Source organism: Heliangelus exortis, chromosome 7, assembly GCF_036169615.1.
Source record: "Heliangelus exortis chromosome 7, bHelExo1.hap1, whole genome shotgun sequence".
NCBI classification, from domain to species: domain Eukaryota; kingdom Metazoa; phylum Chordata; class Aves; order Apodiformes; family Trochilidae; genus Heliangelus; species Heliangelus exortis.
In genome coordinates this window covers 2272441-2295080 of record NC_092428.1, presented here as the reverse complement: position 1 = coordinate 2295080, position 22640 = coordinate 2272441, and the positions used below count along the sequence as shown (strand labels likewise).

Below are 22640 nucleotides of genomic sequence, written 5' to 3'. Positions count from 1 at the left end.
CCTAGCAAGAAGCCTGAATTCTCACAAGGATTTTTCCTGTGCAGATGCACACACATACACACACACACACACAGATGAAACAGTCCACTCACAAGCTCCACATACAGTCAGGCAACCTTCCTGATTTTTAAGGGCCTCCTATTGCTAGGTTAGAAGTGGCCACACACGTGTGGATGTGTTTTTTTGGGTGCATGTATGCAGAAGTCAGAGGTTCAGCACAAGGTTTGCACCATCTTGTGACCCAGCAGCTGTGACAGAGATGACAATTCTATCATTAAGTCACAATCCAAGCACCATGTCTGTGGCTACCATAAATACACATATAAAACACCACCTTCTATAGGACAGAAGTTTCATACATTAAATATTGACAACCTTGTAATGTATTAAATACATATTTATTCAATATTTTATTAAGATTATTAAAAAAAATAATCTTAGATACTCTTTATTTTCACAAGGTGTATGCAATTATGATGAGTAACCTACACTTAGGCTCTAACAGCCTAATCCAAACCCCATCAGCATCAATGGGCTTTAGATCAAGCATGTGAGAACACTGTAACAAACACTGTTTCAGGAGGTAATTCCCATGCAACATCAAACTATGACAAGACACAAGAGGCTAAAAATGGCTCATCATAATTTATTTTATGTTAAAATGTACAGCTTGGGGGGGGGTGTTGGGGTTTTTTTTTTTTTTTGTTTTTTTGTTTTTTCTTTTCAGGTTTTATTTTTGTTTCTTGGGTGATTTTTTGTGGTTTTTCTCTTTTTTTTTTTTTTTTAAGTGACTGACTAAAAAGATAACAGATAAATACAAGAGTGTCACTGGGTCCTATTTTTACATGTATCAAGCCTCTTCTGTTCGGCCCTTACAGTCACTCTGTACAGGTACAAAGGCTACAAAAAAGTAAGCAATATAAACAGACACAAATAACTTTTGCCTTTTTACATGCGATCTGTAAGCTTAGTTTGAGCTATTCACACGCTACTGCTCTATTTTTTTTCCCTTAAAAAATAACTCCAATATTTTATAAAGATAGAAAAATCTACAGATGGAATGAAAATGTAAAGTTAGAGGCATTTCCATAAAATAGCAACTTTACACCAAATCCACTACTTTTTTTTTTTTTTCTTTTAAATCCTGCCAAGTATTTGGACATATATGAAAATGTTTCAAAACTTGACAAATAAACACTGAGATGTTTCAATCAACAAAAAAAAACATAACAGCATTTAGAAAACAGAAAGCTGCCTTTTTTCCTACCCCAGCCCAAAGAAACTGGTCACAAAAATGGAAGAGAGTCTCAACTTTACACTAAACATACAGCAATAAAACCCTCTGAACTAACCAAAATGTGAATAGCTTTTGCAGCTTTTTTTTTTTTATTATTTTTTACAAGTTTCATAATTAACAAAAATATAGTTCTGGTTTTTTTTTTTTTACCCCTCAAACTAGGGTAACCTAATCAAGGCAAAAAAATTAAGAAATGGCTTACTGTTAAGCACAACACTTGTACAGTACTACAAAATGCACTGTCACTAACAAAGACATTAGCGGCATGCGGAAGTGTCACCTTCAGAAACAAAATAATAATACAATAAAAGAACTGCTAAAAGGCATTTACATGTGGGGAAAGGAGAGAGAGAGAGAAAAGCTCACGATCCAGTACTGTCTTGATAGTTTTGGAGTCTATTTATCCACATTTTTAATGGGAGCAGGCACATAAAATGGCTCTGAACCATCAGCTGCTGTGTAATTGCAGTTCATAGAAAGAGTTCTTCCTTTCCAGAGAACTTCAAGCTCAATGACATAAACAAAGAAATGGAAAACCACCTAATCCCCCCCCTGAAGAAAAGTTAAAATTCCACAAAGTTAAAAAAAGAAAAAAAAAAAACCGACAATAAAAAAAAAACCAAACCAAAAATCAACAGAAACCAAAACAAGAAATAAAGAAAAAAAGAAAAACTCGTATAAGGCTTTCTGCTGCATACAGCTTTTAAATGGTGCCAACAAATGTTTTTTTGCATTCACACCAATTGCTGGTTTTGAAATCGTACTCTCCAAAAAAAGATATTTGTGCAGATCAATCCAATATGCCAGTTTGGAAGTCTGTCCCTCCAGAGGGCCTACCTCCTCATGTAGGATCCATTAAGAGACTGCTTTGACATGCCTGTGTTCATGTAGCCATGATGCCCCGGAGGGGTGTACATCATGTTACTGTGGGGTGCTGTCTGCATTGGTTGCTGTGCATATGGCTGAGTTCCCATCATCCCCATCTGCATCTGCATAGGGTACTGGGGGGTTTGATTCATATACCCATGATTGCTGTGATAGCCACTGTTCATCATGGGCTGGGACATACTGTAACCATTCATGGCATTGAGGGTGTTCATGTTCATGTTGACCGAATTGACGTTGTAAGCTGGGGCTGGCATCAGGTTGACACTCATGTTCATGCCACGCTGCATGGTTAAGGTCCTCCCGGGCCCTTGCATGGCCACAGTCTGTGAAGCACGCCCATAAATCTGGGGCTGGTGGGCTGCAGCAGCAGGTGGCAGGGGAGTGGATTTGGTTCTTACAGAAACGTGACCTTTGCTGGCCATCTGAGTCTGCAGTCTTTGGGTGTGGGAGATTCCAATGTTGGAGGAAGTCATGTTCCGCTGCAAAAGGGGAGGTGGCAAGTTCATGGGAGGAGGAGTGAGGTTGGGGGGAGGGGTCATGGTAGCCTGTGCTTGGGGTCCTCCAGGAACAGCGTGTGGAGACTGAGAAAGCTGAACCAGCCCTGTATTACTTAAGGGGGTGGACAAAGAGGCACTGTTTGCATAGGAAGTTACAGCAGCTGAGTGGCTGTAAGGCAAAGAATGATCCATCAGCGTGTTAGTTAACTGCTGCAGTTTGGCAAGGCTGAAGGTGGCAGATGGCTGTGAGTAATGCCCCGCTCCAAATTCACTCTGCCCCATCCTCTCATACAACCCCAGGTTGGCATTGCCAGCCTCTGGGATCTCTGTTAGCTGCATAGGGGGGGTGAAATTCGTGGCCATGCTGCACTGGGACAGCTGTTGGTTGCTGCTCGGAGGCCTTTCCACGACACAACCTTGGGGAGATTTTACATTGCAAGTAGGGGGGGAGCTGATGTTTGTTTGTTGCATCATACTGCAGCTTCCGTTCATGCTGGACATCTGCTGTGTCACTGCACAGCTACTCTGTGTCAGGTTACTGGAGGTGAGGCTGCTGTACGAGCAACTGTTCTGTGAGGAGCTGTTCCCACAGATGCTGCTCCCCATGGTCGAGTCGTAGCTGCTGGGGTTTTCGTAGTTCTCTGTCGTGCTCTCAATGCTCCCCAGGTCACTGAACCCGCTGTCCACCACTTGCTGGGAATGATCAGAAACAGAGGGGACGTCCATCATGGGGCTGGTCTCCATGTTCTGGAGGGACGGCACGGAAATGGCACTTTGATCCGGGCTGATCTGAGCGTAGCTGTTCTCCAGAGGGGCCACGTTGGGGCTGTTAACAGAACGGACTGACTGGCTGGGATGAGAGTGCACGGATGAAACTGGGCTGCTGTGGTCAGACTGCTGGCAGTCATCCAGCGTGGTCATCTGGGGACTTTGGTCATTGTGGGCATAGTTTTGCAAACTTCTGCAGGCCTCTTGAGTCTCCGCACAGTCCTGAAAGGTATCTTCGTGCTCACTTGCTTCTTGAGTTAGAGACTGCACTGCTTGAACCGTCTCTGAGTCGATCTCCATGGTCTCAGAACTCTCTCCCTTGAAATCGGAATGTAATTCTTCACCAGCTTTTTGGTCCTGGGTGTTATCTGCATGATCATCATCAGATTCAGGCACCGGGTCTGAATCCGCAGCAAGTTCTTTCTGGTCCCTTTCACACTCATCAGCTGCAAGGTTAACACCACAATCCATTAAGTCCTCTTGATTTGAATTACCAGTTGGAACATTTACTTCTAAAAAAGATTGCTGTGTTTCCAGCATTTCTTTGAAAGCTTCGCCAGGCAGTTCCTCTTTCTCCACTTCTGTTGAACCCATGTGGCTATCGTCTTCATCATCTGCATCATGATCCTCATTGTGAGAAGGTTCTTCATCCTCCTCCTCCTCCTCCTCCTGATCATCCAAATGCACAGACCCCTCTTTTTGCAGAAACACCTCTTCTGCTTTGTCTTTTTCTTCATCTTTTGAATCGACTCCACCTTCTTCTTCCACATTCCTCTCCTCTTCCCCAGCCTGCATCGTATCATTTTCTTGCTTTTCAAAGGGTTCACTGGGTGGACGCAGAGGCTCAGGTTCTGCCTCTTTCACCTCATCATCTGGTGGTGGCAATGCTTCCACAGGCTCTTTGATCCCTTCCTCCATAAGAGCAGGAACTGAGCAGGGTTTGTCTTCAGCTACTTCCTTTTGCTCCTCCACCAGCACCTGATAGTCAGGCTCCATAGGAGTCTCAGGTGGAGTGTAGAGATTAAGCTTAAAGCCAGGTTTTCTTTCTTTGCTTTGCCTCCATTTAGATGGACCACGCTTCACTCCTTTGGGCCAACCCTGCTTGCTCTTCAGAGGTTCAAGATTGTCTTTAGTGCTTTCTTCCAATACAGCTACATCCTCTGCATTATCTTTGGGAAGCAAGAGAGACAAAAGAAGAGTCTTAGCTTGCACAAACTAAGCAGTATTTTCAAACATAAACCCAAAAGTCATTTATAAAGTCAAAATGTACCACAAAACAAGAGTGATGAACAGAACTCAAACCACAGAGTGACAAAATACCTACAGCTCCAACACACAAGTAAGTGAAGTCCTTGTTTGGTGGCCTTTTAGTGACCATCAGAAACACAGATCAATAATATCAATATTTCAATACTAGAAGAAATCCTAGAGATTTAAATCACAAGGCATGTAGACTTTAACCCTTTATAGATATATAGAACATAAATACATGAATATGTAGACAAAATAACAGTTGTAAGATGGGAGTCTAAAGCATATAATGATGCTTTAGTACCAACAATGAAAAAAAAAGTGGTTCATTCACATCTTCTCAGGGGCAGCACCTCATGACACAGCTCACAATACATGACAAATGCCAAAAGATAATAAAATTAAAGACAGTGTGTCAAAACACAAAATTAATCCCCTGACTGTGAAAAGCTACCCAGGCACATTCACTCCTCTCCTGTCCCCAGATAACACAAATACAAAAGAGAAAGGGAGACTCCTCAGGATACACCATGCTGCACTTGGGAGTGCAACAGCTCCAGCAATATCCCTTTGCCAAGTTGTGCCTCTCACTGTGGTGCTGTAACAGTCCCACAGTCAATTAATGTGATGACACGGTGCATGGACAGCTACACAGTATCAGTCTAGTTAAAGCAATGCAAACCTGACCACTGGGATGTAGCTGGAACACTCTGAATTTGATGCTATTAGTTTAATTTGTTTCTGCTGAGAAGCAGGAAAAAGCTGTAGTATTCCAATGTACCTGTAGCACTGGCTTGTAACAGCACCAACTTTCCTAGGCATGGTTGCTATAATCACACAAAAACCTGTTAAATACAGGAAGTCAGATCCTCACTTGATGCCTCAGCTGAGGATGGCCAAAATTGAACTTCCCATGCAATTATGAAAACACTAAAAAAGTACCCACGGGCTTATTAGAGAAAATGCAGAGACCTGAGAATCTGGTCATTCATTCTGGAATTCAAACTTCTAAGCCTCATTTGAGAGCCAGGATGTCAAGGGAAGAGCATCACTCAGAACAGCTCATTAGTAGTTTCACTATCTATCTGCCCATCCGTTACCTTTTCTGTCAGGAAACAGTCTTGAAATCAAACCAGATAAGCAGCTCTGAAAGAACACAGTTCAAACTGTTCCTCTTTTGTGGGGAAAAAAAAATAGGGATCAGAGTCCTGAGGACACACCGTGCCCCAGAAACAACCAACATTTCATTGACTTACCAACAATACTAAATAGAAAGATACTTCTGTAAATCAAATCTTGATTTTTTGCTTGTATCCTTTACCAAGGATACAAACCCAGTATCAGAGTATTCCAGTGATACTCCTGCTCTGCTGAGTATGAAGTGCCCTGTTGCTGGGACATGAGAGTTGGTTTTGGCAACGTGACAAGACCACAGTGCCTCAGACTGGAAAATATTTGTCTTTGGAACACAAAAACCAGATTATAATAATAATGGGTCAGGAAAAACAAAACAATAAACACAATAGAAAAAAAAAATCTGAAGCCACCACTGAATTCTAATAAACTATGTGAAATTAATGGCTCCAGTAGCACCTCTAAGCAGAAAGCATTAAGACAAAAAGATTTTCAGACCAGAATGGCTGAATACATCTCATTACCTGATTTATGATGAAAATAAACAATTCCTTTGAAGGCCACCTGACAAATTTGTGCAGATTAAAGAACATTTTCAGCTTACTTGTACAATTGTCATCACTCCTGTAACAATGAATATCCTTCTCCTCCTTCTCCTGTTCTTCTTCCTCCTCCTCTTCCTCCTCCTCCTTCTCCTGGTTCTGCTGCCCAGGCTGGTACTCAAAAGGTTTTCTAATCACAGGCTTCAAGTCATCATCCTCCCCATCCATCTCACAAGTAGGTTCCAGCTGTGGCATGGGACGCTCTTCATCTGAGTTATCAAAGGGCTCATTCAACACCTCTGTTGTTTCTGAAATGGTCTCTGTTGTAACACTGCTGTTAATCCGCCTGCGCTTGCGGCCCCTCTTCTTTTTCAGTATGAAAGGTCTCTGAAAAGAAAAAAAAATAGAAAAAAAATCACAAACGTAACTCTTCCTGCATTGCTGTTTCGTTAGCTGACTCTGGACACATCAAGAAATTCTTGTCAATTCAGTTTACAAGAATCTATTTCTGCATTTAAATAACCCTTACCGTGCAACAAGTTAAGAATCTAAAAACAAAAATCTAAAAACAAAATGTCTAAACAGTTAAAACAGGGATCTGTCTGTATGTGCACACAAACCTTCTGCAGGTGAAATGGCTTTTTACCTTCTTCTGACAATATTTTCATAACAATATTACATAAAATCGTAACTTACACATTTTTCCAGTGCAGATTTAAAATCCCCCAACAAACTTCACAAGTATCACAACTTATTCTTCTATAGTTCTGGTTTCTGCTATTGTAGAAATAATTATGTACATTGAAAAATAGGTAACAGCAAAGGAAGTGCACACCTCAAGCTTCACAGGGGTCTCAGCAGTACATTAAAAGAATCCTACAGCTGGCTGCTAGAAAGGAACTGGTCAACAGGTCTAATTATTGTGCATTCTCACTGATTTATAGTTACTTTCAGGTTTGCTCATTTAAAGTATAAGCAAAGGGACAGCCCAGTTCCCTAACTCTCATCACTGATACCTGAATACATATGCTGAGTGATGGAAAATTTTACAGTGCGTAGCTGACTAATTTAAACCATTCCAACAGTTGATTTTTTCCAACAAAATTAAGCATTATGTAAACACTGCAGTAAACAGAATCTAAACTTTTAAATTGCTGGAAATTAGAAGAATACGAGTTAAAAAAGAGACCAACAAAAAACTGACGACTTTTGTTTTAACAGCATCTGCTTTTGAAGAGCAACATTCCCCTTGAAGGGGTTTCTATATTAAAAACAGTAAGAAGACCAACCTCACAAGCTGGACTCCATGTTAAAATAAAATTAAAAAAAAAAGAACTACCAGCAAAATACTGAACCAATACCAATGCCAAACAGCAGAGGGCAATCACTAGTTTGAAAATTAACAGGAAATTCTGCTTTTGGGTGTCATTGGTATTTTTCAGTCCTGTGAAAAATCCAAGAGATAAAAACAAACTGAACACAGAGGAAAAAAGAAGAGAGGAGTTGTTTAGTATCCAAACAATACATAAAGAACTAAAACAGTCTAATAAATGTTATAAAGAAAGAGGTCATTATTCAATGGGAATGATTTGATTGAGATTAGAGAGGAGTGACTTTAAACCAAACCACTCAAGTTACCCACCTTTCTTTTCATGGCCAGTGACTGTGGCTTTGTCAGCCGGGGAGGTGAACTCTGCTGGTTTTCATCTCCACCATCCTCCTCACTGCTCTCCTTGGACTGCTCTGTGGATTGCCCTCGTTCCCCCATCACTGCCACACTTTCTGGAGACCGCAAATATTTATTTTTAGATTGTACTTTTGCAGGTGATTGCCTACTATTAGTTCTCGTGGAGAATATTTCTTGCTCTTCCTTTTCCCAGCAGCTAGCTTGTTCCATCAGACGCTCAGCCTGAAGGGTTGAGGTTAAAATAACGGGTCACTGAAACAGCATTTACTTAGCCACAGCCTTTACTTTCACCTAAAGAGTTACAATAAGTCAGCCCTGATTAGCACCGATGGCAAACCTAGCAACAACGTTTCAGCTGAATCATCTAAGTAGCTCCTTCACAACAGTTAGGATAACAAACCAAAGAAGATTGCATTTCATGGGATATTTAGCACTATTAATGATGCAGCGAATTGATTTAAGTCCTTTAGCACTACATTACATGCCCACTGACATGGATCACTTTGAGCAAGTTCATAACACAAAGAATCGATTGACACCGCAGCCCCTGAGCTCTGCACCAAATTTGATCTGATTACATGCTCTTCAACTACCTCCAGAGTGATAAATACAGCTTCATGACAAGTGATTCATGTTTTAAGTTTTCATATTCATGCCCCCAAAGTTGCCATGCCTTCCTGCACAGCTTCCAAAAATTATGCATTGCAGTATCATCACTATCCTCTCTCATCAAGTGCTGGTCAAAGTTAAAACAGCTCTATTTAAGACATGTTGAATATTCACAGTGATGAAATCCAGAGGAAAGGAAATTAAAAATTTTCAGCTATTACCTCCTTTTCAGCTTCTCTCTCTTCTTCAGAAACTGCAGCATTAGAAACTAACAAAGGAGTCCACCTCAAGCTTTCAGGGTCTACTTCATTGATTCGTGGATTCGCTTTCAGTTTCTCCATATGACTTGAAATCAGCTTTTCCCTTCTAATAATTACAAATCTACAATCCAAGAAACAGCAATTTATTTTATTAAGTGAGCACCTAAAAAAAAAAACCTTCCTACAGTTTAAATCCTTTAGCACAATAACCTGTGAAAGGACTTGGGTAAATAAATGGATAGACCAAACAAAGTATCAGCTGACAGATACAGATAACACACACTGCTGACTGTTTACCAAGAGAAAAGTGAGGAAACAGTTCATGAAGTGAAAGCTCAATACAAACCATCACTAGGGAAACGGAGAGGAAAGTAAAGGGTTTTGTAGGTGACTACTCTAAATCCATGCAGGAGGTTTCATGTTGGCACTTCAGTCACTGTCAGGATAATTACCAATTTTAATGACTTACAAGCATAAATAGAAAACACTGTGGATCACCAAGGAAAGAGTGAGAAAGTCATTAATATTACCACTGAAGATGGCAGCTAACTGGACCAGAAAGCAAATCAGAAACACAGGTTTTCCAGTGAAGCATAAAAACATACCTTAATCCTATGCTGATGCAGTAGAAAACAACTTTAAATGACTATGAAACAAAGTAGCATAACAAAAATAGGTAAAACCTAACACAACAGCACAGTATGCTAATACACCAGCACATATCCCAAAGTCTCCTGTTACAAAGAACTATACAACACCAAACAATTCAAATATGTTGAGGTTTTTTTACCTATCTTCTCGTTTATCTATCATGCTATGCTGCTGCAGGGTTGTGGCAATGTCATGTGGACACATTCCAGTAGCTCGACTCATCCCTTTGATGCTGATTTGTTTCTCATGGTGGCAGTTCAGGTATTCTAAAATGACACTTTTCCAGTAAGCCAAGTATGAGAGACGACCCAGATCAGACAAGGGCTTCTCAGGGGATCCTGCTTGACCCTCTCTTCTAGAAAGTAAATAGCCTAGAAGGAAATAAACCAGAATGCCATGTTGAGATGGTAGAAGAATTTTAACTACCCTTAAGACAGTTGGTATTAACAGAATATAATCAGTCATACTGATCTTTAACCACAACTCTTGCAATTAAATAAATCCTACCAACAAAAGAAATTGGTTTTCATCATTATAGTGACACAGGAAAGATTAAATTCTTGCAAGGGACTCAGCTCTTACTGGAATCAAACCCTCCTTCTAATCAGAAGACAAGGAGGAAGGAAAAAGCCAACACGTTTCAGAACAAGTCTCATCATACATGATCTCATTTAAAACTACAAACATCTCTTCTGAGAACCTTCTACACCTCACTTAAATCTCTGAAGCCAAGACTTTTCAGGAGAATCTCAAGAGGAAGTGTCATGGGTAGTATCAGTTAAGTCAGTTTTCTTCAAAAAGCCCCAGGTGATGTGAGTTTTTGATTAAAGAGTTAGTTGCTGTGTTTCAGAGGTGACATCTAACTCAAGTTGAATTACTGAGGAGAAATAATCCCAAAATCATCTCAATTCACACTACAGAACAGTCACATAATTCCAGTTTGTAGACTTCAAGGCGGTGACCACTCAGCACATATAAAATACACAATCTTCATTTTATATTTATGTATTTTTGAAGTCCTTTTAAACCCTCTTCAGCTTTAAGAAGCCTTTACAATTTAAAGTAGAATTCACCCTGCTTGGAGATAACAGAAGAAGTCTGGTATTTGCCACCATTAAAACTAATTCAGGAGAAAAGAAATAACACAATTAATAAAATGTGCCCTTTCACAGTCATTCATCTCTCCACAATACATACTCTGCACTGTGCTTTTAGGAACACCACCAAAACATTGGTAAAACACCAGGCTCACAAAAAACTTATTCCACCATAAACATGGACAGCATCCTTATGGCATTGGATTACTCCAAGCCATTTGGGATTCACCAACATCTATGGCTCTTTTTCTTCCCAATGTCCTCAAATACTTCTTTAAAAGAAATACAGAACACAACAAAACTCAGTTGGAATCCCTCTCCTTTTGTTTTTCAAAGATTGCTTTATAATCTATCTAGTGCAGCCATGTCACCCTTGCTAAACAAAACCTCCTGATTTCTTCACAAAGTTTCTCCTCACCAAGTTAGTTATAAATTAAAAGCATGATTTACATCCAGGTTTGAGTGAAGCAATTGCTGCTTCCTTATTTTTGCTGCATGCTCTACCATATATATATATATATTTTTATATATATATATATATATATATAAAACTATGAAATGCACACATACATCTATGTTTTCTCTACCTGAAATAAAGCTCTTCACTATTCTGGGACAATACAAGAGGTCCACAACACAAATGGTATCTAGAAGAAGAGAGGATTTTCTGTCTCATCTTCTGGGCACACTAGTAACAGTATCAAAATTAAAAGCAAAAATATCACTAATGACTTCTATTTCTTGCCTTATCTCCAGCTTTCATAATGAAGCAATAGGCTACATGTGATTTACAGTCTTTGAAGCCTCTTCTCGTTGTTCAAATCTTTAAGAAGATAAAACCTTAGGAGTTATGAGAGTTTTGCATGACAAAAAACCATCACGAGAAAGGGAAAGTTAGTAAGTTAGTAGAAGATACAGGTACTGTATGCCTTCAACACAAATTTAAGTAACACTCAGGCACCAAAACATACATTTAAAGACATGAACTTGAGCAGTATCTTGTCATTTAAATCTACAGCATTCCTAATATGTAACTCTCCTGAATTAACTACAGCAGAGTCACAAACAAACTACAAAACCCCCAGTCCTGTCCTCCCTTTCCTCCAACCCATTTGTGTTTGGGTGGATGCAGGAGAGCAGGGCCACAGTGTGGCTCAGTCACACACAGAAGTAGTTACCAAAACTTAAAAGCAGTATCACTGCAAAAGCACTGATTTTTTATGTATTAAAATCCTCACAACACTGTATTACCACATCTGAATAATCTTCCCAGCATTTTTTAACCCAGCACATCAGGTGGTATTCCTGTAATAAGTGAGGACTGAGAACGAGGGCATGGAATAAATATGAAGAACTGAAGTCAAATCTATTAAATTTGGCTTCCAAAATTAAGCCTACTTTGCCACTGCAATTCACCACAGAGCAAAACACAAAAGCCAACTTAAATGGCTACAATTTTACTCAAGCCTTGCCTGCACAAAAAGCCCATTTTTAAAACAGGTTCCAGCTCACAAACAGGAATGCCACAGCTTAGAACAACTGTCAGGCTGTCAGCTCTCACAGAGCCACGAAACAGCTACTGAGCTGCTACAACACACAGCGTGTCACAAGAAGGTAAAACTGTCACCAGGTTCACTCTGCCTATGAGACTTGTCATCCATGTGCATTGGTATTCAGGACCTGAATTCCAAATGGCTCAGCTGCCTGGGAATCAAGGACAAGGCAGACAACAAAGACAGAAGCACTGTTGCAGTTCTAAGGAAGATGCTTGCTCTCCAGCTGGGCACTAAGGCCACTGCAAACAAATTAATTTGAACACCTACACAGAATTGCTGCCAATGCACAACTAAATTCCATTTTGTGCCTTTGAAGCTTTTCAGCTATACCAACAATAGTAATACACCACTGATCCTATAAATAAGCTTTAAGGCAGCTGCCAGTGTTGAGTACCACATCATCAAGTCCAGTTCAACTTGCACCTGTGCAGCACAGCCCTTAAATGACAGCTTGCTGACAGCAGTTTACTTAAAAACTTTAGGAAGTTTACTTCCACAGTAAGTTCTCTTACCATGAGCTAATCTAATGGTAGCAGCAGAAGTTTCAGGAGACAGCATATGTAGAAATACCTATAGACAATATTTATACAGATCCTGAAGCACCTGAGCATTTGTTGTATGATTAATATCAAGCCAAATGCTCCATCACCTCCGTAATATCATGATGATACAATTTCATTTCTTTCACTCATTGCTGTAGTTGCCCACTCCTTTGTCTTTTTTGAAGATGCACACTAACATTTCCCAGCTTTCAGTTACTCAGGATGTTCCTCAATTGCCACGACTTCCCAAGGATGAGGTCTCCCAAAGGGAGAGGTCTCTCAATCGCATCAGCCTTTTCCCTTGGGTGAATATCACCAGGTCCTAGGAGTCTCTATGTGTCCATTTTACTTATCTGTAACTTTATCTTCCTCTATCATTGATGGCATCTCCCTCTGCTCCTTAAATTCTGCCACATCTGAGAACTTGTCAGCGAAAGCCAAGGCAAAGAAGGTACTGAGTACCTCAGACACCTTCCGAGATCCCCACCTCACCCTCAGGTTGTCACACAACACCTCCTCCATTCAGCCGCAGGGCCACGTTCTCCTTATTCTTCCTTTAGCTGTCAAGATACTTGCAAGAGCTCTCCTGTTGCTCTCCACATCCTTCAGTTTTAACTCCAACCAAGCTTTGGCTTAATTCCACCCCTGCACATATAAGCAACACCAGTACCTTTTGTAGACTTCATTTTTGCTCAAGTCAGAAGCTCACAAACACCCTGCAGAAATCTGCTAGATTGCTTGTACCCTGCTATGCTGCCCTTCCAGCAGAGCATTTCAAATAGTTCTTGAGAACAAGGGTCTTACACCAGCAGGTGTCTTCCACTTGCTTGGGAGGTTCATCCTCTTCCCTTTTTGGTTAGGCTGTCTCTAAGTGCCAGAAGCTGGAAACAGCTCAAGATCTACTTCTCAAGAGGCCCCTTCTCATAAAATTGAACCTTTCTGAAAGCTGTGAGCCGCTTGCACTCAAAAGACTGCCCTTAGGTAATCAGCACTGTTCAACTCCTATTTATATTGTTTAATATTTGTGTCAGAAGAAAACATTGATCAGAATAAAAGTGAACTATTTGCCCTTGCATGTTCTGAGTGTCTTCTTGCATGTTCAGGCTCTTTGAAGGACAAGCCTCACAAATTCATTACCAGCCTCACAACTGATGGAATCAAGTGCTTTTGCACTGAACTTGGTTTGGTGTGAAACACAACCAAGTCAGTCCCTTACCACAGAAAAGAAGAACTCTTTTAAGTTTTCACGCAATGTTCTCTATCAAACCACAGATCTGAAAGACCAGCAACTCCTAGTAACTGTTTTTTATAAGTTTTTTATAAGAACCTGAAGTGAAGATTTCCCCTAAAGCAGAAATTCAGATTATCCTAAGAGATTTCCTTTTGTCTTGTACAACATCAAGCACTTTGATTTGAAATTATATGAGCAAGTTGTGAAGACACAGGTTCACAAGAGGGTAGGCAGAAAAATCAAAACAGCTGAGTAGTCAAGACAGGACAGCTCAATGCAGTTACATCAGCAAAACATTCCAAGTTCAGAGGTATGGCCATAAGTCAGAGGCAGAAATAGGTAGGGCGAAAGTGTAAGCTTATTAAGACCTAAGATTCCTAAAACTGTAATTCAAGTTAGTTTTTTTCCATAACTATTCTGCCTCCAAACTGTTCTTATCTATGTCAATAGGAGGGAGGTCAAAGATAGAGGACCTTAAATAGGTGTTAGCACCCTCTTTGAAAGCACTTTTGAGGCAGCTTCAAAGGACCCCAATGCCAGGATCCACACAAACACTAAAAAAAGAAAAAAGGGAAAAAAAAGGAAAGAAAAAGAAGAAAGAGTAGCTGTAACTTGAGATGCTTAGATCAGTGAACAACCTGCTACATTCCCTTTTTTTCTTTGTCTGGGTAAAGAAAAGCTTTCTTCCTGATGAACAGAGTAAGCCAAGGATTCTTTCATTATTGTTACAAGAAATAATGCCAGCTCTCATTCCTCTCCACATCCTCAAGTAAACTCAACACAGGGGGCCCAAAACCTTTAGTTCCTTTATAGAAAGCTTCACAGAAGAGGTTAAGGCTAAACAAATGCCCTTCATGAAGGAAGGAAAGGTAAAGATGACTCCATTACAGTCAGACCAACAAAAGGCACCCTTTGAGTGAATTAATTGGGTAACACTTATTTTACCTGTGCCAGTTGCCAGTAAACCCCTTGAGTGGAGGTTCCATGTACAGAAATGGACTGCTGGTAAGTGGAGGGAAAACATTAGCAAGAGAAAAGGAATTGAAGCACCCTTGAAAGCAAGACTTGCACACACAGAGGACATCAGTCCTGACTACAAACCAGATGAATAAATTTGTCAGTAGGTTAAGTAGTTTTAGAAGGTCATTGAGAAGGCTGGATTGCTCTTGATTTTATAAGCAATGTCTAGAACTATTTAAATTTACGTTTAAAAATTCTTTAATAAGTGACACTGAACGGTAAATTGTTTACATAACTAACAGCTGAATGATTTCCCTTTAAGAGCTGCCACTACCTTCTGGTGTTCAGGGTTGACAGCACATGAATATTGTTAAAAAACCACATGTTCTCAGTAGAAAATACAACCTGTTTGCTTTCATACAGGGTCTATGTACAAGACTTGATTGACAAGAAAGGAATAAGGACCTAGGTGGCTGTACCTAATACAACAAATACACTGAATATGGCCAAAACCTTTACATGGCTCTGAGGCCAAGCAGCACAGACAAACAGCATCCATTCCATGAAGCTCCAGCTCTCATAGCTGGAATTATCTCCCTGGCTGAGATAATTCTCCCAGATTCATGGCTCAAAAAAAAATTACCACACTTAGGAAGTGGCACATGCCCTGCACCAAAACTGTACCTGGGATGGTTTTAAGAGTCTTAGAGCAGATAACCAAGTTCTAAAGCCCCAAAGCATTTCTTGTCATGGTTTTATTCAGGCCTACAAAAGATAGTCCAGTAGTATCACAGAACATGAACAAAAGCCAATCAGCAGATACAGCAACTGAGTGATAAAGAAGTGTAACAAGGAGTGAGCATAAAAATCCATCTACTGCAGCACACTACAAAATTTAAGCCCAAGACATGGCAATCTGCTAAATACCTACATTTACTTCTTTTTTTTTTTGCTTGTTTACTGCTGTATTTCTTTACAAAAGGGCAGAACTATCTAATTCAAGCGATGACACTGGAAAAGAAAGACATCTGTTAAGAAAACTAAAAGGTTCTCTCACTGAGATGTCTCACTGTGTGTCACAACAAGGCCTTAAAATACCCATTTGTCCACTGCCTTGCTGCAACAGAACTGCACTCCCCAGTCAAGAGCAGAAATTCCCAATTGTTAAAGATGCACCACTTAATTAAAATCTGTTTTCAGCCACCAGCCTTCAGCAGATGGCTTCTCCTGTTCACTAATGCTCTATAAAGGCAGCTTTGTCCAACAAACATTTGTTTTCATTGTTACCATGGTTGGCCTTGCCTTTTAGCTGTTTTCAATGCTATCTGAAATAAAGATGCTCTTCAGCTCAACAGTCTTAGCTTCTGTATCTGAAGTGACATGCCTGAGTTCTTTTGCAGTTCTGATAAATGCACAGTGTCTTGAAGCTATATAAAAGCCATGCCAAGGAATCCCAAGAGGCTGATTTACTTGGAATAATCTTAAGTCAACAAAGCTTGATTCAAAATCCATCTTTATTCCTCCCTCATCTAAATCTCAGCTTGACAGAATGTCCCTTATTAGTTACTTAGGAGAGGCCAAACTCATGCCTTCAGGTCAGCAACATAATCAATCATCAAGAAAAGAACATAAAATAAGCAGCAGCATTCAAGCTTCCTCACAGATTCAAAGCTCCCTCAGACACTTTCTTCAAGAAAAAAAAAAAAAAAAAAAAGCAGGTAATTCAGCCTTTCATTTGGGCACAACACATCTGCAAACACATCAACAAAAATGACCAGAAGATTAAGACAATGTTCTGTATTGGGGTACACAACAAAGTCAGTCAGTAGCAAAAAAAAAAAAAACAACCAAAAAACCCAACAACACAAACCAACAAAACCAAACAACAAACCCAGAATGATTCAATACAGGCTACCACAGGTAAATGACACAGGCCTGTTCTATACAGCTCCTTAAATCTGTGATGTTTGACTTCATAAGTGTAGTCTGAGAAGACATTTTTCCAATCTAAAAAAATCCTGTTGCTTTCCACCCTCAGCCTCTCATTTTCACCCCCTGTTGCTATCCACAGCAGTAACACAACTGCTCTTCCAGGATTGTAATGTTGGATAGGGAATGCTGAAATGCTCCTGGTTAAAAGAAATTTTATCTTTAACAAAACAAACAAACAAAAACCCCACAAAACCCAAAACAAATGGTCCCACTTCACCCTCATCTCAGTCCTGTTTACATGGGATGGCAAACTCACTGTAAACAAGTTATAAAAATAAAAAAGTGTTTATTCCTAGACTGTATTCCTACTGTATTTCAGTATTTGTTACAGCAAACTGCAAAACATCTTTTCTTCTTGGAAAAGAACATTGCAAGGGTGTTTACAGAGAGAGTTCTTCATTCCACAGCCACCCTCTTTTTCAAAATGTTACTCTCTACATCATACCCATATTTGATTGAAGTCATTACACATTAAAAAACATTCCTTCCGATTTTCCTGAAGTAGTTTTTCCAAAAATACACCATCTTATGTCCAACACAGTATTTTCCATGAGCAGATTAAGGTATTTAAACTACCAACTCTATATAAACACATACCAGAGAAGTAGATCCAACTGCTCACAGCCCACTGCAGCTTGGGTCTAGTTCTGAAGAGCAGGCAGCAGCAGCAGGGTTTGTTACCAGCTAAATACAGAATTTTTAACCAGTTACCTCCATCCCCTCAACCTATCACTACAAGGGAAGTCTACACACCTGCCCAGAACAGCCCAAGCCAGGGCTACACAGCAAATAAATGGCATAAATTCATCATAATGAAGAGGCAAACTACACATCTTTCCATTACTTCTGCTTCTCTTTCGCCCTGTAATTTGCTTCTGTTATCAGTCTGTCCCTGTGTCTGTGTTCAAGGAATCTTAAAAGAAGCAACACCATTTCCATACTGTAATGCCTGTGCTCATTTTGCTCATTCCAGCTCCCTTCCAAAAAAAAAAAAAAAAACAGGCCCTTCAGTCAAGAAAATTTGTCACCTTTTTGAAGGCTCTTCCTTTGCTGATACAGAAATTTCTCAGAGCCACTGTAAAAACCTCTGGCAGCATTTTTACTCTATTCCACCACTCAATTCCAACACATTTATTATATTTTTTAAAAGTTACTGATCTTCAAAATAAGGTTGACATTTTCACAAATGCTATTATCATCCATCTGTGGCTTTAAATGATGGGAGTTTTATTTTATTTCCAAATTATATTTATTGGGGTTTTTTTTTTTCAAGTTTAGCAGAAACCAAATCTCTTCCCTTTCACAGAAAAACAGATTTTACAGACTAGACCATCTCTACCCAACTATCAAAACCTCATACTCTTCACAGTCTTCCTTAAACTGTGCCTCAAGACAATCCTAGGTGTCATGCAATCTATTTTTTTCAGCTTGTTTCCAAACTGTCTCAAACCTGCTAGAAATAAGAAATATACCCACTGTCAAAACAGGTCTATGTTACATGCTGATGCTTGTGGGACAGCTTTTATGCCTCAAGTGATTCCCTGGACTCAATCCACAACTCTTCCCCATTTCTGCATGACTGAGCCCTAAGCAATGAAGATCTTGCACATTTGCATAGAGAGCTGCAGCTCTTCTGAAACAAGTGCAAACTGGAAAGGATTCAAGAATGCACTTTACAGAGATATTAATCCTTTCTGTGCCTATTCACTGCTCCATCATCACCCCTTAACTTCCCAATGAAAGCACATCCAGGATCATTACATGATGTGGGTTTAAAACACACTTTTGAGGCTATCTAGCCTTGCTTCCCACCCACTTTGAGCCTGGAATAGGTCATTTATTTAGCTTTTGTGCAGAAAAGCCCCTTAAGCACTTGAATGTGGCCAAGTGATTGTAGGAATCTGCAGTGGAGAAGACAGGGGTGGAACAGAGATCAAACAAACAGGATGTAGCTCCAGATCTTCAGTGCAGTTCTTCAAAGCTGTAAATAGCAAATGAACATTCCACCCCCCAGATCTTCTTTTACAGGCATTTGCTGAGCAATTTCCTACCAAGAAGCAATGTAGGCTGATGAGTGTTGCCACGAAGTGACTGAACAAAAAAGTACATCTTTCTCTCTCAGTTACCAATTTATAAACATCAGTAATAGTACTGACCTCCTTTATTGACTGGTCTGCTTACTAATTCTAAGTATTTAGGATGAAAAACACGACTTTACATGAAAAGTTTATTTTCCCTGTACTTGTAGAGCAAATTTTTTTACCCCTTGGAAACTGAAGTGATACAAATTTTGTTTGTTTCTTCCACTGCTGGGCTTGAACTGTCTTTCCCTATCATGGTCTCATTACAAACCCCCCCAAACCAAACAAAAAACAAAACCAAACTAAAACAACATCCCAGAGCTAGACCTGAGCTACACATCCCAGAAAGGAATCAGGGGTTAGTTCAAGCTAATGGAAAAAAAAAAAAAAAGTTAAAAAAGAAAAAGTTAAAAGTTGCATGCAATAGAAGATACAAAAGGCCAAAAGTCAACACCAACTTTCCCAAGCACACAGACAAGTGAAAGAAAAAAACAAAACCCACAACAAACACACATTCCAAAACTAAAACATCTTAAGTAGCTCAAACAGAATCCCAGCATCATTGAAACAGATTTCCTCTCTCAGGCAAGAATCATTTCACAATGAAGAGACAAAGCAAATGAAAAGAAGGAATTCTGAAGGGGAGGAAGAAACTGCTACATAATCAATTGGACCAGAAGCACCCTCAAGATAAACAACAAAAGGCTATCAAGGACCTGGCTCCTCAGCAAACCCAGGTGCTCCTGTGATGCAAATGACCCATCAGTGGGGCAGCCAGCACAGCTGGGAAGCTTTAACCCGATGATGTTACCTGCACTTTTCTTCCTCCAAGTGCTGCTGGGTCTCCAGCATGGAATTCTCAATCCAGTAAGCAGAAACATGGGACTGTGATGAAATGAGCTTTGTGAACAAGTGTGATTCAAAAGATTGCTTTAAACTCACAGAAAAAAAAAATTAAATACTGCAGTATTACAATCTAGTAATATTGAACCCTGTGTTATATAACACCAGAAATACTAAATTTTTTTAGCAGGTCAGTCTAACCAATAGACACAGAAAGCATCTGAAGATTCCAGGCTTTGAGAGCTCAAAAACACCAAAGGAGAGAAAAAACAAATGCAAGGTCCTGCACCTGGGCAATCCCAAGCACAATTACAGATTTTTTTTTTTTTTGGATTTAGATACACCCCAAGTAAAAATTTCATTCTCCATGTGAAAAGTCAGACTGTCATGAATAATACTTTAAAAAGCACACTGAGTATAAATACCATGAAGATTTCATGTAACCCATTTCTGCCTTCAGTATGACATGCTTCTAGAAAATGAAAGAGGCTAAGGTGATTTTATATTACAATAAAATGAAGCAGGATTAAGTATGCAGTTTTACTAATCAGAAGTTTCACAGTCTGGTACCTTCTTAGAACTAAACTTAGGTTCAGTTTCTAACAGCCCAACAAGCTTCTACGAGAGTCAAAACCCATAACTTCCCTACACAAAAAGGAAAAAAACCCCTACAACTTAACAGGCTCTAAAACCAACAACAGATAAAAAAGTATTTATTGTGCCTTTAAAAACCACATTTCTATTCAAGTGAAAAATGACACAGAAAACCCCATGGGAAATCTTTGCTTAAGACAATCAAGCCAGAGAACTCCAGCATTTCACAGCACACTATCTGCTCACATAAAGTACTTTTCCTGTATGTTTTTTCCATGGATGAGGTTATAGATTCCTGAAGAGATAGACAGACTTTACATAAAACTTTAAGTTGTTGTCTACAAAGTAAGAAGCAACAGTATACCAATTTCTATTTTAAATGTAAATGCAGTTAGCAAGAAGTTAAAAGAATAAACCAATGGTGAGAAAACAAATATTTTTCCTTTAGCAAAATAGTTCATTTCGCATTGCAAGTCACAGGATGACCACACAGACTCAATTAGCTCCAGATAAAAGAATGCATCTCAATCTGAACCAACAAATGCTTTTATTTACCAAAAAAAGAAGCAAATTCCATACCACCAACTACATTTCCACCAGACTGCTGACACAGCAGAAGTTGTGTAGTGGCTTAAGGCTGCATTCTTTCCAGCCTTTCTAACTCAAATGCTGAGACACACACAAAGCAATGCCAGCAGTCAACTGCTTGCACACAGTTCTTGAGACCTTCCCTTCTGTGGTTTCTAACTATCCTTTTCTGATAATTACAGTTACATTTTTATTATTTTGGTCTGAAAATTGTTCTGGCCGCTGTTACAAAAAGTACCAGTGACTGCTTCACAGAATTCTGAGTCGAGCAGGTCAGATGTGTTACCTGCATGATAAAAGAAGACTTGACATTCAGTGCATAAAATTTATCTTCCAATAATTTTGAGAATATGACAATCTAGATAGTTACTGGCAGAAAATGTGTTAAACAATTACTAATTTGCTCTGTTCAAGTTTAGAATAATAACAGGAGTTCTGCTACATCCCATCTTCTCAGGCCAGAGAGAGCAACTTCTTCAAAGGACACCACAAGAGAACAGAAAGGGTGACAAACAAAGGAGATGGCAGACAGTCAATTCCAGCATAGCAGGCAGAAACACAGCATTCCAAGGAAAAAAGTAAATAATTGATTTTGAGGTTTATCTGTGTGAAGACATAGCCTCATTACCAGATGAGGCTATGGCTACCCCATTTCATGGCATTCAGCTGCCACCCTGCAGAAGGCTATAAATAACATCTGGAAAACAAGTCTTGAAGTTTTCCTTTCCAAACCAGAGGAAACCCAGCCACAAGCAGGTCTCTCACTACCTTCCATTTAGTGTGCAACTCACTGTCACTACACAGTTCCTCTCAGTGACCTCCTGGTTCTCCACTCTGCTGGCAGACTGATTGCCAGGTGCTTACAGGAACCTCTGTCCAGCAAACAAAGGGAAAACACAGGAAAGGTCCTGAAGGACTGGCTCAAGTGCTCACAGAATGGGCAGTCTGTTAACTACAGCAACACAGAAATCCTAAATGATTCAACCAACCTGTTGTGCTTCCAGACTTTCCTAGAAGGGTAAAAGGGACAGAACACCTTATTTTTTTCAGATTAAGGAGCATATGTCATAGTAACAGACAGAGCCCAGATCCAGAGCACCACAGAAGCCTTTCCAGGGAACCCACTGGTTTCATAGCTGCTGTGCCTTTAGTTTTCCAGATGTCAGCATCACAAACTCAGCCACAATAACGTTTGTTCAGAGGGCTTTCTTTGAAAGACTCCACTGAGTTTAAAAAAAAAAAAAAGCCTAAAAGTCTACTTACCAGTAGTGCCCAGTAACAGTTCCCCATGTCCTTTTGCAAGAAGAGCTCCTAAACCTAAAATAAGGCCAATTTCTCCCTAAGTCAGTTGGAAGTTGACTCTGCACTGGAGGAACAGGCCATGCTTCTCACTGCCTTTCCTAAGAGGTTGCAGAAGGCACACAATGGAACAGCTGCTGGGTTCTGCTCCAGTGATAGTTACATTTCCATGGTGGATTAAGTGGTCCAGAACCATCCTTCCCTAGGATGTCACTGGGGTACAGTGAAGACTGTTCATAAAGCCATATAGTGATGAGACTTACTATGCATCTT

At 39.8% G+C, this 22640-nt stretch overlaps 1 protein-coding gene across 7 annotated transcripts in view; it reads right to left on the bottom strand.

The window, feature by feature from the left end:
• Positions 1-376: 376 nt before the first annotated feature.
• KAT6B (lysine acetyltransferase 6B) overlaps positions 377-22640 on the bottom strand; it is a 103422-nt gene continuing 81158 nt past the window's right edge. For 6 of the 7 annotated variants that reach the window (XM_071748223.1, XM_071748224.1, XM_071748225.1 and 3 more), the window contains 5 exons: positions 9724-9955; positions 8895-9054; positions 8020-8286; positions 6440-6764; positions 377-4619 (listed from right to left, as the gene is read on the bottom strand). In XM_071748223.1, coding sequence (XP_071604324.1) covers positions 2131-4619; positions 6440-6764; positions 8020-8286; positions 8895-9054; positions 9724-9955 — 3473 coding nt within the window. In that variant the 3' untranslated portion in view covers positions 377-2130. Of the gene's footprint in view, positions 4620-6439; positions 6765-8019; positions 8287-8894; positions 9055-9723; positions 9956-22331; positions 22386-22640 lie in introns of all 7 variants that reach the window. The other variant, XM_071748222.1, reaches the window with a different exon arrangement.